Raw genomic sequence first — 16,587 nt, 5'->3', positions numbered from 1 at the left:
TCCTTCCTTTCTGAGAAATACCAATTTTATTTTGGTTTCTTTTTTCTTTCTACCTTACCTTCTCCTGAATGAGTAAATGTACTCCAGTATCCAGGAAAGAACAGACCTGCATACTATAAACACTTCTCACGTTCTTGGGAAGCTCTAAAGGCTCCCTCTGCTTCTGAGCAGTATCACCGTTGTAGGGTGAGGAGGACATATGCTTTGTTGAAGGACTTTTACTCATCCAGCTGGGGTTTGTAGAGAAAGAATAAGAACACAAAAATCTGCAGTTACAGCTTTTAAATGCCATTCTGCACAACATCTCAGTTTTCTTGGAGTGAAAAACTATAAGGTAACTGTGTTCTTAATGATGAGACACCTAAATGGCTCGTCTGGATGGTGATGGATCTGATGTATCCATAAGAGGTTTAAGGGGAGTGGAATCTCAGTTCTTTTCTATATAGAGTTTCATAATACTCTTCACTAAGCAACCGAAGTAAAGCTGAAATTCACAGAAATCAGATAAATAGCAATGACCACTTCTATATCCAAAAGAGAGAATCCATAGTGATATGTTTTCCGCTGAGTTTATTATTTCAGGCTATCATTCAAAGTGAAGTATGAAATAACATGATATATTCTTCACTACCAATGTAAAGCTGCCTCTGAAAGGCACTCGAGACCTTCCGATGCGGTAAGACTGAACGCTTGGCTTATACAACATACGAGGCGTCGCTTCTCCTTTCCAGTTTCTGTTGTCTATAGAAAGCCAATCAATCATGTCCTGTGCTTTAACTTTGGCTTCCCAAGCCTCTTCTCTTGCTGACAAGAGGACTGATGGGATACATGAAGTTAAGTGAACTGACAAACTCACTAAATCATTCTCGAATGTTCTTAAAACAGTGGCAATCCCTTTAGCTTTCAACATATTTCCTGTCTTTGTCCAAGAGATCATTTAAGTCAGAGGTACGAGGCACCAAAAATGACTTAAAGAATGATCCAGGCATTTACTGCCTGCTACACATTACACTAGTCCAAGCAGAGTCCTTGTCCTTGACTGACATACCAGTCTTATGTTGTTTTTTCAAATTTGTGCATGGCAAGATTAGTCAGAGATGATTTTGCTGTCAAAAGATAGTCTTCTGCAGTTCTGTTCTGTGACAGCTGCAATATGTGGCTAACCTTCATCAAGTTAGAACATTTTGGTGTTACGTGAATAATATACCAAATAATACTGTTTCCTCAAATAAACATTCAAGTCCATTTTGTCAAACTGATGAACCATCAGTTCTCTGAATATTTCTTCTTCCGAGTTTGCAGAGAAGTTACACTTAAATGCCTCTTGTCCTAATTTTTGTAACACAATGCAGCTGGAGGGGTTAAAGTTCTGTGCTGATTTCCAGACCTGAATAAATAGATCTGGCAACTGCAGAAACCCATAGAGTAGGGGCTCCAAGATATGCACCTCTCGCCCCGCTGCCCCACCAGCGATCGGCAGGAAAGACTGTTTTAAGGGTGCAAATGCAGATAAGTCTCCCCACTGCCACCCCGAAGTCCGGCCGCTGGGACTGTTGATAACAGCTCAGTTCGTACCACATGCACGGAAGATTTTGTAATGTGGTCATCTGTCTGCTGGAACTGTGTTTGAGAAAAGAACGCTTCATTTAGCACAGACCACTGTTCACACATCAGATGGTAACTTAGCTGTGTACAATGATGAATGAATGCTGCTGGAAAATGAAAGGTGACATTTGGACATTCAGTGCTTTTGAAATCCCTAAACTTAGATTCAGGTTTGTGGTGTAGGACAGATCTGGATGTAGCATAACCGCACCATGCTCACCATCTAATCCCTAAGGGATATGGATGTTTCAGGTCACTAGAAAGGCAAAAAGCTGCCACAAGGAGCAGCTCTGCTTCCCCCATCTAGTCCTAATAAAGATCTTTTCATGACATGGTATGACTTCATTCTAGAAACCTGAAAGTAAAAGCCTGTTTATTAATCTTCTGAGCTGTACAGGCTCGCCGAAAAGCTATTGTGCCTTTAAAGAGCACAATACAAATATTCAGCCCTGTATCATACCTCCAGGCAGTGTGGCAAGAAAACAGACAAAACCACAGGAGAATAACTTAGCGCTGCCTGCAAGCAAAGACAGATCTGTGGCTGTCCATCAAGACACCTGAATGGCTTTCAAAACAGGTAAACAAGGTGCAGCAGATGAGCTTTGATTTTCGCAGACCGCGCACTTCATTTTTTCATGCATCTCTGATATTTTTAAAAGCACTTTTTATATACTAACTGAAGTGCCCTTAGAAATTTCCCAGGTTTATGCATAATCCCTGGAGAATGATGCTGTGCTTCTAACTGCAGCCACACAGTTGACAAGAGTCAAGACAGCCCCAAAATATGTAGCATGGCAGGAATGATTATTCATTCACTCCAGTACTGTACTCAGGAGGTACTTGTCGATGGAAATGTCTTGGAAAAAAAGAACTAAAATTTTTAAAGCTTCATCCTGAAGAGAAGGCGGCAAAGAGCACTGTTTTTAAATTAGAGAAGCAAACAATTCTACTTCTTTCCTTTCCTGTCATTGGTTAGAGTACAGTGACTAAAAGGGACTAAGGTTAAGGTTTCTGAGAGGGAATTTCATGCACTCCTTTGATCTAATTCAGTGAAAGTGCTAAGCACTACAGTCAGAGGTAAAATAATTTTTGATCTGAGTGCCTTGCGTTGTGTGTGTTTCTTACAGACACATAAACTAAACCTGCACAGCCATTTGCAACCACCAGTACCAGAAAAATAACACTAAACCCCCACTACTGTGATGTTTCACTTCATTTTGAAGATGCGAATGACCTGCGATGGAGAGCAGGAAAGGAGGAATAGGCTGAATGTGTATTGCTATTCTTGTGGCTTAGCAGAATGTTATGTGCAAGGAGAAGTCTGCCCTTTTAGACCTGATTCACTGCTACACTATGATTGCTTTTCATTATTTTGGCAATGTAAAAAAACCTTAAAGGACATAAAAATTATATTTGCATTTAGCCCATGCTCTGATTCTCCAATACAGCAATGGTACACTGTACATACAACTATGCTTTATGTGACTGGCAAGACCCTCAGAGATGACTTTTCCCCATCTTTTCTTAGAAATACTAACAAATTAACAAATGCAGAGCTAATTTGGTGCCAGAACAGCATAGAGAAGATTGATCCCCAACAGCTGAGCTGTGCCTTTTCTTATTAAGTCTTCAGCACCTTTCTCCTTCCAAAATTAGTCGTGAATAAAAGAATTTGAAAAGGATTAATATGAAGACAAATGCCATATACTACAAGAGCACTTGTGAAAAGCCGATTTGCCTCTTAGACCATGAATTCCTGTGATCCTATGAAAATAATTTCTTGCGAAAGTGGACTGAGAAAACCGACGTGTCTGTGCTGGATCTAACTCATCACGTTTCACATTGTACTAGAGCTGTCCCCATTTTTTTCTAATATTTTGTGACTGCCACACAAACAGCGATCACAACAACTAAATCCTTCCTATCTTCTAAAGAAATGATCAGGGCCCTTCTGTAATTTGAAACTGAGGACACAACCATCCTACACTTGAAATGGAGAGGGAGCTTGTGAACGTTGCACAGCATGGTTTTAACATTTACTACCATAAAATATACTACAAAGCTACCTTAGGGCACATTTTAATCTTTCCTGTGTAATTGAAATTTTTCTTTCTGTGTAAACAGTAATTTACCATGTAGGATATATGGGCTTATTAAAAACAAACATGAAAAGCAAGAAATTTCTTCTCCATTGTTTTGACCCTCCTCCAAAGGAAAAGGGTCTTCTTCCTCATGAGCGACACATTTGTCTGTTTATAAAATATTTAACGCATGCAATGTTTGGGAAAAAATCAAAACTTGTACCTCCCAGGCTATTTTGTTGGGAAAAAAAAAAAGAATGGGAGATGTTTCGACCCTTGTAAAGACGAAACCCTTATCTGCATCATGAGGCAGAAGTGCACGGGCAGTGGGATTTTCCTGGGGATGCAGACGGAGGGGGAGCCTTGGTGACGAGGTCAGTACTTCTCTGGAGGTAGGACTGAAGTTGTGGCTATCGCTAATCCAGTCCTCACCCAGGTTCCTGCAGACTGAGGCACTCAGGCCAGATCAAAAGATGAAGTTGTGTATACCATGAGTAAGTTTGCTGGATTCAGTGCAGGCAACGGGGATTTGTGTCCGTGGCGGGGATGATTCCTAATTGTTTGCAAAAACTTAACGTACAAGATCAGGTGCCAAAAGATGCAGCTAAATCTACAGTGGAATCTCAAATTGCCTCAGCAAGATAAGTGTCTAATCTCCAACAGGATTTAGGCACTTAACCAGATTATACTCTGTTAAAAAACTTATTGCCTACTTGCCTGCATATTTAGCAGCCTAACGAGCTTTAAAAAGCTTTCCTCCAAGGGCCCGGTTTGGAGCAAGAACGGCCCATAGATGTCTAGCTTTTCCCCTTGGGATTTTTTTCAGTTCTGTATGTTCGTTGCCAGAGATCATCCGTGTGCACTAGAAATTTGAATGCTGTTACTTTTCTGTACCTGAAACAACCCAGCACCTACTCTTCAGTATCAGAGTGCAATGGGGAGGAAAAAAAAAAAGGTACAGCGGGTTCATCTGAAATGCTTTGGAGAGAACAGGGAATAATGTGTCTGGTGAAGAGCGCTCTGGAATTCCCAGATCATTTATGCTGGTACAAAGAAAAAGTAACTTTAAGATCTACTCCCTACCCAAAACACACAGGACCGCCCCTCCATCCAAAGGCAACGATCTCTTTGCCAATACCCTCTTAACAACTTCTCTGGAAAGAATCTTGAAGTTGAATGTATCTGCCCGATTAAGCTGAAATGGAACACTTTCATATTTTGGGGAAAATGTTGAGGTTTATTTCACTCAAAAAGGAAAAAAAGCTGCAGGAAATTTGTCTAGCAATTAGCCTAAAATCAATGTGAGATTACGCATTCTTTATGACAAATATAAAGAACTAACAACTGCGGTAACCATTTACAGCCCCAGAAAATAACTAAGGTCCACTTTGGATTTTCATCTTAGGCTACTAAAGATTTGACTTAGAACTTTGTCAACACTAAGATATAAAAAGCTTCTCCATCCAATCCAATCCCATATAATGTTAAGACACAAAAAGCTTCAGCAGAACAAGAAGATCTACTTTTAAAAATTCTGTTGTTTCTCTCTGCAGAACTGTCTTTCACAAAACCAAACTTGTTTCTGTTTTCCTTCCTGTCCCCCACAAAAAAGCTCTCAGTCTGATACTTTTCAATCACGATTAAAAGGCATTTCTCAGTGTCTCCCTGACAAATGTTCCTACTCATTTGTTTCAGAAGCTGGCAATGACTTTTATATCTTGCTTGGTGTTTTGTATTGGACTAATTATGATGATAAGAAAATATTTTGTTGCATACAGACACCATCCTGCAGGACGCATCAGGTATTTGTGAATAACCAGGCAGGATGCTGGTTTTCAGTTTCAGTGGGGCTGGTTTCCCAATCTCATTCATTCTGTCCCTGCCCGCCAGTATTCTACCTGGAAACAGCACTGACTTCAGCTGGCAACACAGAGCGTATTTGCTATCATTTATATGCTGGAACTGTCATGAATATGTCACAAAACATGGATTTTGTCCATCTGCTTGGAATTCAGCCAAATATGCCTAAAAAAGGAGATAAAAACTGTCGAGCAAGCAAGCAAAGATTAAAAATTTGTTACTTGAAAATAAGAGAGCTTCAGGACTGTTCAGCACTACATTTCAAATATAGCGAACTCCTTCAGACGTGCAGTTTCTGAATGTGAACACAAGATAAGGCGCAGCCACAGATTTATGCTTGGATGTCAACAGTAACCCCGAACCGTGATAAGACATCGAAACCAGCAGTGATCTACACACAGCAGCGCCAGTGGTGTCCTGGCTGCTGACGGGTGGATGTGGATGCAGCGTCTGTGGCTATGAGGCCAGTAAACCCCCCCCAAAACTGACGCAGAATTTCTGGTCCTTAGATTCAAGGAACATTTGACCTGATATACTGTATTACCCGCCTCCAGACTAACTCTTCACTACTTCTGCGTGGCCCTAAAGCACTTGTGGTGTTACCTAACCCTGTCAGCTAGAGTAAAAACCACAACCTGACGTGAAGGCTGGTGGGCCTGACACTTCACTGGAGTAGCCCAGTAAGAGCAGTAAGTGACCACGTGCTAGACCCCAGAAAGCTTGAGGCTTCGGCTCCACCTTGCTGCATCAAGGGGCCGGTACTCAGGAGGAATAACGGACCAAAGGGAAGAAAGGAAAACCTGCATCTTTTACTTCTTGACTATCTTACCTCGGATGACATAAGCGGCCATTAAGGGAGGTGGAATGTATAATATCAAGCCTGATATGTCCTCACCTGGGTCAATGTATAAAACAAAGGGTCAAATGTGTGGAAGACAGTGAAAAGAGTAATGCGGCAGGCTTTTCCACCACTCCTCTCACCTTCTGGACACAGCATAATGTAATAGACATTGCAATTCAGTTCCTCAACCGAGCAAGCTAAATTCCTCCTACAGATAACCTGGAACATCACTGGCCAGCAGTAATATATCATCTACTAAATTCTGTCCAGATTTGGAAAGAGAAAGAAAATCCAGAGCCAGCTAATGAAACTGTTGTCAGCATTCTCCTTGGGTTCATGGCCTTTATTGAACCAGCTTATAAATCTCTGGATGTGCAGGGCTTCTGAAAGGCTCTGTGCCCTTTTGTTGAAGTATGTCTTTCCTTTCTGGTACTATGGGCAGGAGTTTGAATTTCTGGGAATTGCTTCTCAGTTCCTGAAACATGGATGAATCAAGGAACAAGAATCAACCTGAGGTGTCTCGGGTGTGAAGAAGTATTTGCATGACGTGATCCACTTCCGAGCATCACATGAGCATTTTCACCTAACAAAATTGCTGGTAACAATGAGAGTGCTCTTGATCTCTCCTGCTCTTTTTGCTGCTGTTGTTTCTCTGGCCCCTACGAGTTAGTGTTGAATGGGTGCTGGGAAGTGCTTAGTGGCTGGAGGAAGCGAATTATGTATTATATTACTTCCTGCAGTCAAGACCTTCGTGAGCCAGGCAACCCCTTCTAGCTTTTGGTTCCTGCATAAAAGCAGGTACTGGGAAAAGCTTTCGGAGCTAACAAACCTGGAGAACTCTGAAGGCTGTTCTTTGCAGGGGGAAGGGTTACAATGAAATGGCATTCAAGGATCCTCGAAACAGAAAGTTTCCATGCTGTAGAAGCCATAACCCAGTGCAGCAAGTCTCAGTCCTGTTGCCCTCAACTGTCATCCGATTGATGCTGCCAGCAAGGCACAGCGAACCTCCTGGTTTGTGAGTAACCCACTTGCACATGGTTCTCCACTCCATCCAAACTCACTCCCGCTGGCTGTCACCTAGCAACCCTGAACAAACCCATGGAGACTAGAGAAATGAATCCTTTTACCCAATACATGAAGCCTTCACACACCTTTGCATTTAAATGACTCTTACCTCTTTCTGGTGATACTTTATTGCTACCTTTAGCTTTGCCAAATCATGACATTTCTGGGGATCCAGCTCTTCGCTTTGATCATCTCTGTGATTGAGAATGATCTCCAGTTCTCGGGAACTCCGTGCTTGATCCAACAGGTCCTTAGCAAAACGCTTGCACTGCTGTGAAAGCTCTTCATATTCAGCCTTGAACTCATTTTCCACTTTGCTGAGTTCCTTCAGCTCCCAGCCCAGTCGGAAGGCCGTCAAGATGGGGTCCTCGCTTGATAAGGCAATCAGCGAAGGGCTGGCTAAGGCTTTGTAGATGTTCAGCCTTGACCTGGAATGCCTCAGGCTGTCCACCTCCGAACTGGAGACACATTCCACACAGTTGCATCTGATCTGGTGTGGGCGTGGAATTGTTACCCGTCTTTGGACAAGCAGTTTGATGATTTCATAGTTGTTGGTGTGAGCCGCCAGCATTATTGGGGTGATATCTGGAGTGAATTCTGAAAACTGGGTGTCCATCATCAAGGTTGGAACCTATATAAAGGGATAAACCATAGTCATATTTCATGTGGAACAGCAGAAATCAGATGTCCCTCCTTCATACTTTTGAAGTGATGTCATAACAAAACAGAGTTTTTGTAACACATTCTGTTCTTTAAATCCTATTGTATCCATGAACACACACACACACACACACACACACTGCCATTCTGGCAAAACCATCTTCCCACAAATCATGCCTGTCTGCCTCACACGCAGGAACCCCTGACCACTCAGTTCCCACTCTGGTGGAAAAGTCAGTCACATCCCCATCTGAATGCTTTATATGTGAACCTGTTCAGAAAGGGGTATTGGTTCATATACCAAACGGTGGACTTCTGTAGGAAAAAAAAAAAGGAAGACAAAATGCCCAGGTAATTAAAAAAAAAAAAAAAAGAAAAGGAAGTCTAGAAAAGAGTGAAGAGTGAATAGATTTCCATAACTATCATTATTTGCATTATACATCTGCATTGGCAGGCCAAAAACCTGCTCGTAGCAGGACCTACACAAACCAAACCAAACACTGGTCTGCAAAGCTCTTCCTCACCTTTTCCCTACTGTTTTTATTTGAAAATACTTTTCAGTGGAAGGATACATTACATAACTGCCCTCAGAATAGATTTGTTTTTTTTTTTTTTAATGGGTTTGAAAAAATTTAAATGTAAAATTAATGAGCCATAGTCCACTACAAATAAGACACTCCAGGGTGTGCATTATTCAGCTACTGTTGCACTTCTCAAAAGATGAGCTTAATGCACACCCTGTTGTGCCTTATTACTATATGCAGACTGCAAAATTAGACCAAAATGCTCTTACATCCCAAGCACGCAGTGTGTTTCCATTTGCAGCCCCGGCAGCTCGCTTTGTTGTGTGTTAATCATTACTCGAGCATACTGTACTTCGTGTGCCCACCACTCTTGCCCTGGCAGTTGGCATCCTGCTGCTGGGGGGGTGATTGCTGGTTTTGGTGAACAGTAGGCCTGCTTCCCCTCGCAAATGTCAAAGGCGTTTCAGAGAAACTATTGTCAAAGAGTCCTACTGACAGGAAACATTACTCAGTCTGTAAAAACCCAAAAGTAAAGCGGCGATAAAGTCGCATGAAGTAACCAGTTATACATCCTTCTCTGGGATACACCTAAGACTGGTTGTGAGGTGGTGAACCTCTAACCACTGAATCGGAGTTCCCTGGGAGTTAAGTGCCTCTATAGCGCTTAAGAGCTACAGACTCCTCAGCTGCAGCTGATCGAGAAACCTCTACACAACGCAGCCGACAGCGGGAGAGAGCCGTTCACTACACACAACGCTCTCCCAAAGGTCGGCACCACACGGAGGTGCAGGGTCGTTTACTGGAGCAGGGCTTACTGAGTGCCTAGAGGTGTTTTGGGGAATAATACGCAAGTCTGCTACGCTGGATGTGACACACGAAGCGTTGAAGACACACAGGTGTCTGGAGGCTTTGCTAATAGGGCTGGTCCCTACAGAGGCAGCCAGGAGGGGGCTGATAAATATGGCTCATGGGAAGAAGAAGGAATGGTAGTGAGGATTTGCTGTGGGTCACGGAGGGCTTGGTGTCTCTTAGCGAGGTTGGATAAATGCATTTTAAGACATCTAGTAACAAACAGCTGAAAGCAGCTTTCTTTGTAAGGTCTTTGACTTTCTTTCTTTTCCTTTGCTTAGCTCGTTTAAGTAGTTTGTTAAATGTCAAGAGAAAGGTGCGGGTTTTTTTTTTTCTCTCTCTTAGAAGCATTTTTATAAGCCCTGATGCTTGAATAACGGCATTTATCTTTCTTCCTCTCCTTTTTCAGTCAGTCACTTGCTGCTGTATTCACAGCCTCTGCCTCAAAGGAAGAACGCTTTCCCCCTCCATCACTCCTATTACTGTCAAGTTTAATCTTGTTTTTCTATATGGAAGTTATTGTACCCAGGGCTGTGAAAAGGATTTTCAGCTTTACACAGATGAGGTATTCATGTTGCTCAGAGTATGAAATGGACACTTGCCGACGAGGTAGTAATATTACAGGTGGGGATAGTGCTAATCTTGTCTGCTTCTGTCTACACCTAAGGTTTTCCAAAACTGGATCTAGGGCTCTCAAAATGGTTGTCCCAAGGTTTGGGATCAAATCAGGACCTCCTTATTCTGGCTCATATCACAAGCCGTCACCCCAAAAATGGATTCAGGCAGCTGCTGTGTGGAAGGCATGTTTTCCTGGGCAGTACGCAGCACTTTTAATTAAGGGATAAGAAGGGAAATGGTGGTGCAGAGACGTACAGGCTCCCTGCAGTCTGGGGGCAGAGCAGTGTAAAGCCCCAGATCACAGGAGCTTAAGCTTATTTCGGATTATAGCTGAGCAGCCAAACAAACCACCAAAACACAGAACAGGAATAGCGCGACTGATGGCTGCTGTGGCCTCTCTCTTTTCTATGCCTTGCTGATCCAAAGACCATACATTGGCTAAAAATTGTATGTCTTGTGGTGAATATTTTTGTTGTCTTGCACAATGTTTTGATAACCTGCATGCTAAGAAACAAACTGCCTTGTTTTAAAGATGGGGCTATGCAAAGCGAGCCTTTGCTCTGAAGGCTGTATTCTACGTATTATCACTGGAGGGGCAGCAGAGATTACAACACATTGTAATTGCTGATGTTCCTCCTGCACTGCTCTGACAGGTTGAGTTCATGTTGAGAACAGCTTCTTCTATGTCTTGGGTTAACTTACAGTGATGGAAGCAGAAGAGGAATAAATTATTCTACCTCAAGGGCTCTGCTAAGCTCTTCCAAGGTTATTTTCATTAAGTGACCTGAATAACAAATTCTTTTCCATTAACCTCATCACCGGACACAAGCTGTTAAGCTGAGTCCTTCGGAACCTTGTTGTCACTGCTTGCATAGGAGCATGTGCCTTTTCCGTATTTCATCTCGGTAACGTTCACTTAAGAAATTAACGATACCATTAACAACAAGTGATTGAACGTTCGTTATCGCGTTTCTAGACTCAATCCTCATAAAGGTATGCTGCTTACCATTGTGCTGCTGCTTCTCTGAACAATACTGCAGTGAGTGAAAAGTCTCCTTTATTTAAAAAGGTGGGGGAGAAACAAGCTTAATTCATAAGAGGAGAAGAAAATAGAGAATTAGCTTACGTAAAAGCACTGTTCAGTATAGCTAAGCTTTCCTCTGACTGGCAAAACCAAGTTTCCCAGTAAATAGTCCACTGCTGGAAAGAAGCTCTGGATAGGAAGAAGAGGAGTCTCTGCTTATGTTAGTAATTAGTACAATGTAAGAGGAGCAGAACCGCAGAGCAAAAAAAGCCCCAAAACCTGGCACTGAAGACCTGATGGCCTTGTCGTAGGTCTCTTAGGAGTTTTACTTTGGACTTCATCTAGTCTGGTATCTGAGTGTCCCTGGAGCACCTCCTCTGGTTTAGCGCTGTGCAGAAGCAACCCAGCGCGAGTGCTGTGAGACTGCTCGGGAATGTGAACCAAAGGGCAGTAAACGGGGAGGGTTAAGAAGACACATCTCAAAAGCGTGCTCCTCAACCAAACCGAAAGACTAACACAAATGCATCTTTTGCCTCTTACAGACCATGGAAGCTAATATCCAGGTTTAAACACCGGAAGATTTCAAAGCAAGCTACAGTGTTTCTACAGCATCTGTCATCTATCTATGCACCTAAAAAAAAGCTGTTCTGCAGCAAAGGGACTTGCCAGTCAAGTGCAAAATCTTGAACTCTGAGGAAAGAGCCTGGCTCTGTCTAATGACTATTTGGGGGTGGTTTTCTGTTTCTGTCTTTGCATCTTATGCTTTTCCGCCCCTCTATATTGATAGTCCTCCTGATTACGGTCCGGTAACCCTACCAGACACTAGTCTCCCTTCACGTTCCGGTCTCTCCTCAGTGTTCACCTTTACTGATGCTCACAGCTGCAGTGTCCCCAGACAACCCCTTCGGTGCTTCACACCTGAACTGAAGAGAGAATATCTAGAAAGTAATGCAAAGCTTAACCACAAAATCCTTTACTTTCTAAGTTTTGTTAATCTTTAAATTATAAGCTTTTTGGGTCAGAGACAGTCTAAATATTCATCCTGTCTGGCATTGAGAGCGCCGCCACTTTGAAAATAACTAATAATACTTTTACCTGTTTCAGATGGAACTGCCACATTTTCAAGCCATTTCTATTCCATAAACTAGCACCTCACCTGGACCGGTATAATAAATTTTAAGTATAACCGTGACAAGCTGTAAATACATTAATCTGCATAATTTTCAACTTGCATAACTTTTTGATATGACTATATGTTATAAAAGATTTTCCAATTGCCAAAACCAAATATTTTACTAAACAAAACAAACTCATGCAACCTCACTGGAAAACTTCAAATGTAACACTTGTGAAAACGAAAGCTTGGGTAACTTATTGAGCAAGGATTTCCTATTTCTAGTTTGGTTTTCTTCATGCAGCCCTATGGGGGAAGTGCATATGCCATCTGCAAACAAGGTAACAGGCACAGCCAATTTCTGTCATTCTAAAAAGAAGATTTTGTACTACATCAATTTAGTGCGAAGCTCGGCGGTCAAAGGAGCTTTAGAAGTGACTGCAATTTTGTTCAGAATCGCAGTCCTGTGGTACTTCTAGCTGCAGCTCTATAAATAGAGAACGAGAGACAGAGTCAGTGTTGCTACACTGCAGATCAGCCATGTTACCAGCAAGCGTCTTAAAAACAATACCTATTGTGTCTGACCACATGACCAGTTGAATCCTGCTCCTTGCCTAAACCCATAAACAAATTCTTTCCTTGATGGAACCCCATAGGCATTTGCTTCCTTATGCGGAACTCTGGAAAACTGTTACATGCTTCTATAAATTTAAGCGTTCATTTTAGGTGACGCAGTGGTGTCGCTTTCAATAACTGAATATCTTAATCAGAGATGCCTTGAGCCATCTTGTATCAGAGCAATGACAATATTTATATTAATAGGGAAGTTGTTTTTTCTTTAAAGAGCAATGCATTGAATGAAACGATGAATTTGTTTAATGAAATATAGCTAACAACACAAACTGATAACAAAAAGTAATGTACTTTCAGAGCTTTTGTACTGGCGATGAACAAGTTCGTAACTCTGATATAAAGCACACGTGGTTGCAGATGTACTTTTGCCAAGTTCTGCTGTTGTTACCGAAGTATTCCAGTGATTTCAATCCAGCTGTCCCAGAATATCCAGCTGAAGAAAAGGCTCCTTCTGGTCTAAAATCTGCACAGTGACTTACGTGCCTGTAAAGCCAAATAAAGTCTCTGCCTCTCAGAGTGATACTGCAAAACAGAGAAATTTAGTACCTTTTAGCGCCTTGTAGCAAGCCAAATGCTGATAGCAGGTTACTAGACGGTAGATTATTAATATTGAAATAAGGATCTCTGAATGAAAAATAGCACGATATAACGCAGTACTATTGAAATACTGTGAAAAATTTGATTTGTGATACTTGTATAACCAAACTTCTTCCTCTGCAACCAATAAAGAAAAGCAAAATACTTTAATCCAGATATATCTGCTCTAGATCCTTCAAGTTTTAATTCTCCTTTTTATCCATGTGTTTAAAGCTGGAGGTAGACCCAAGGGATTAGTTTTCAGAACTAAACGGAAACCTAGTGCATTTGACAGTGGCAGAACTGCATCAGAGCTTGTGTTCAGCCATGTGTTTAGGAAATGCAGCACAGCCAGAAAGACTGTCAAAAGATGTCATCATTTGTGGTTGATGCTACATAATAACTTCTCTTTTGTTGGGGATTAAAAAAGAGGAATCCAGAGAGAAGCCTTCAGAAGGAAAGGATTTTGCGAATATGCATTTAAATGGCCTATGGCAACTTACTCCAGGCAGAGCACTCTCTCCTCTAAGCCACTCTCCCTTTCTGATGCGGATGGAGGAAATAAGATAAGGCACTTGATGATGAAATGAAGAAAGAGTGCAGTCAGTGTGGAGTTTATTCTCCAAGTCACAGAGGGATGCTGTTAAAGAGTTCGGTTGTATGTAACTGAAGTGCAGTCTTGGGGTCTGCTTTGCCCTGAATTCCTGTGCCTTGCTCCAGCTAAGAACTACTGACTCCAGCAGGAAGAGGGGCTGGAGAGTGCCTATTGTTGTTTAGAGACGTAAGACCAGTGCTGTGCCATGAGCAATTGCACCCTCTCCTGGTTACGACTCTTCATCTGTGTAAGAGTGGTTGAGAAGTTCATTGCAGTCACAATTTACATGTTATGTCACATTATCTCTATGATATGTCCAGCTGTCGAATGAATCTTGGTTTTATCATACGCTTACGTAGCCTGGGGGTAGCTGAATAATGACACTTGTCCAGTTAAAACAACCAGGGGACCTAAGTTTGGGACAGTTAAAATCCAGACATTAAGGAAGCTGCTAGAGAAAAAGTGGCCTAAGTGACATCAGAACCTGGCTCACAGCACGCTGTGGATCTGCCAAACCCTTGCCAGAACGCAGAGATTCCCTGGCTGTTCATGAGATCTTTTTCCTGAGACCCTCATACCAACTCAGGTGTCTGTCTAGTGTTGCTGACACGAGAGTGAATTGAATTGCCTCCCGAAGTCTGGAGAGGCAGACCAGTTGATATATGCCCGAAGCTGGGTTGTTTTCCCCATTAAATATAAAATGCTGCTTGTTCATTTTTTCACCTTTCCTCATTACCATTTTAAGAGTTACGCTGTGAGGGCAGCAGCTGTTTTGGGTAAAAATAAAGACTAAACCCTAACAATTTTTTATGTGTTTTTTAAATTTGGAAATGAGTTTTGTTAAAGAGCTCACTTAATCCAGTCCTGTAAATTACTTAACTACACTAACAGCCTTGGAACATTGCTGCATCTTAGATATTTTTTCATTTATGGATAAGCTTTCCCCTGACCCCAGGCATGCTGAAACAAAGACAGTTAGCTGGAAATATGCAGGCTCTGTCTTTAGGGCAATCTTTGTTTTATTATGGCTACTCTTTTTCTAATATTTTCCAGGATTTATTCTGGGAGGGAAGAGTTGTCCAGCTTTTTAATTCATTTTATCTGGTCTCTGTATTTCCTATTCTTAGTGGTAACAAGGACAAGATGTGCTAATATACGCTAATAATCATGCTATCTATAACCTTACATGTCATCTTTGTACATAAAATGTCCCTATTTCGTGTAATTTATTACTGTGTGCGTATGAGAGATGTTTCATTGAGTTTAGGTGAGGTAATATGTTGTTAACAGGGCTTGAAAATGGAGGGCTTTTAGCTCGGGAGAGATGGGGTTGTGTTCCTATTCAATGACGTTCCTTAAAAAAAAAGAAAAAAAGAGTCAGATTTGATCATAAGACAACATCACAGCGAGGAGTGAGTGACTGCATCTGGTGCCAGCCCAGCGCTGTATGATGTTGCGCTAAACACATCCTGATGCTCCCAAAGCAGGAGGCTGCATTTCTCCCCGTTTTGACTACTAAGCTGTGCTTTTGGCATTGTTGTTATACTAACCAAGAAAATACTGTGGCTTCTGAAAAGACCTCAGAGTTTGCGATAGCGAAGAAATGACAATCTAGAGAGGCAGCAGGGTCTCACATGACAATAAAATCCATGTGGTTATGATCTTCCTTTTTTACCACTCAGGCAGCGACTTCCTTTGTTATTTCTAATGCTAGGTAGTTCAAAACATCTAGCTAATGATATGCTCCTCATGCCTCTAACCCATCATCTGTCTGCCTGAAGAGTATTTAAGTGGAACACACAAGCCCTCTCGCACTGCCATGAATTAAGTACCAACCATGCACGTGACCCTGAACCCCTTGCAGGCTTAAGCGGTTTTCCAACTTGTTCTCCCAAGGCAATGACAGAGCGCAGACCTTGGATTACAGCGTTCTCTTGCTGTAACAATGAGGAGAGGAGCAGGGAGAATATTGTTCTCAGTCAATGCCTTTTTGACACCCCCCACCCCATCTTGTTGCCACCAAAAGACTGCCCATCGCTGGGATAAACAAACCATAAAGGTGCCATTCTGCTTTGCAAACCCAAGCACAGCTCTGTTCAACAGTCAGAGAAGGACCATCCTGCCGTTCCTTATAGATCCCAGAGCCTTTTTCGGAGAAGCCTGTAATTTGTTACCTTCAGTTTCCCCATACAAAGAAGCTTCCCCTGGAAAATGTGTTGCGACTATTGCACCCGGAAGACTCTCCCGCATATTTGTATCGATGGATCTAGAGAGCCACGGCAAAAGCCCCTTCTGGGTTTCAGAAGTCCTACAGACTAGAGGCAAAAACACGTGCTGCGTGATGTCAGGGGCTGATGTAAGGGAGCAGCTAATGCTGTAATTGGGGTTTATGAGCAAAGGGTGGAGAGTAAACTGGGCACTTCCGTGGATGTTGGGTAGATAATGAAATATGGTTTTTTGAAACCAAACACCTTAGTCAACAGAGCTACAGAGAGACCAAAAGCTTCCTTGTGTAGGAACACAAACAGGATGTTTTTCCCTA

The 16,587-nt window shown here is 42.2% G+C and overlaps 1 protein-coding gene across 1 annotated transcript in view; it reads right to left on the bottom strand.

Moving 5' to 3' along the window:
- The window catches only part of TRPC5 (transient receptor potential cation channel, subfamily C, member 5), a 65,574-nt gene that overhangs the window by 40,614 nt on the left and 8,373 nt on the right, over positions 1-16,587 (bottom strand). Inside the window, exon 2 of the mRNA XM_009890721.1 lies at positions 7,562-8,083. Coding sequence (XP_009889023.1) covers positions 7,562-8,083 — 522 coding nt within the window. The remainder of the gene's footprint in view (positions 1-7,561; positions 8,084-16,587) is intronic.

This window comes from Charadrius vociferus, unplaced genomic scaffold, assembly GCF_000708025.1.
Source record: "Charadrius vociferus isolate BGI_N301 unplaced genomic scaffold, ASM70802v2 scaffold368, whole genome shotgun sequence".
NCBI classification, from domain to species: Eukaryota; Metazoa; Chordata; class Aves; order Charadriiformes; family Charadriidae; genus Charadrius; species Charadrius vociferus.
The sequence above is the reverse complement of the archived record's forward strand: the minus strand, read 5'-3'. Positions and strand labels throughout refer to the sequence as shown.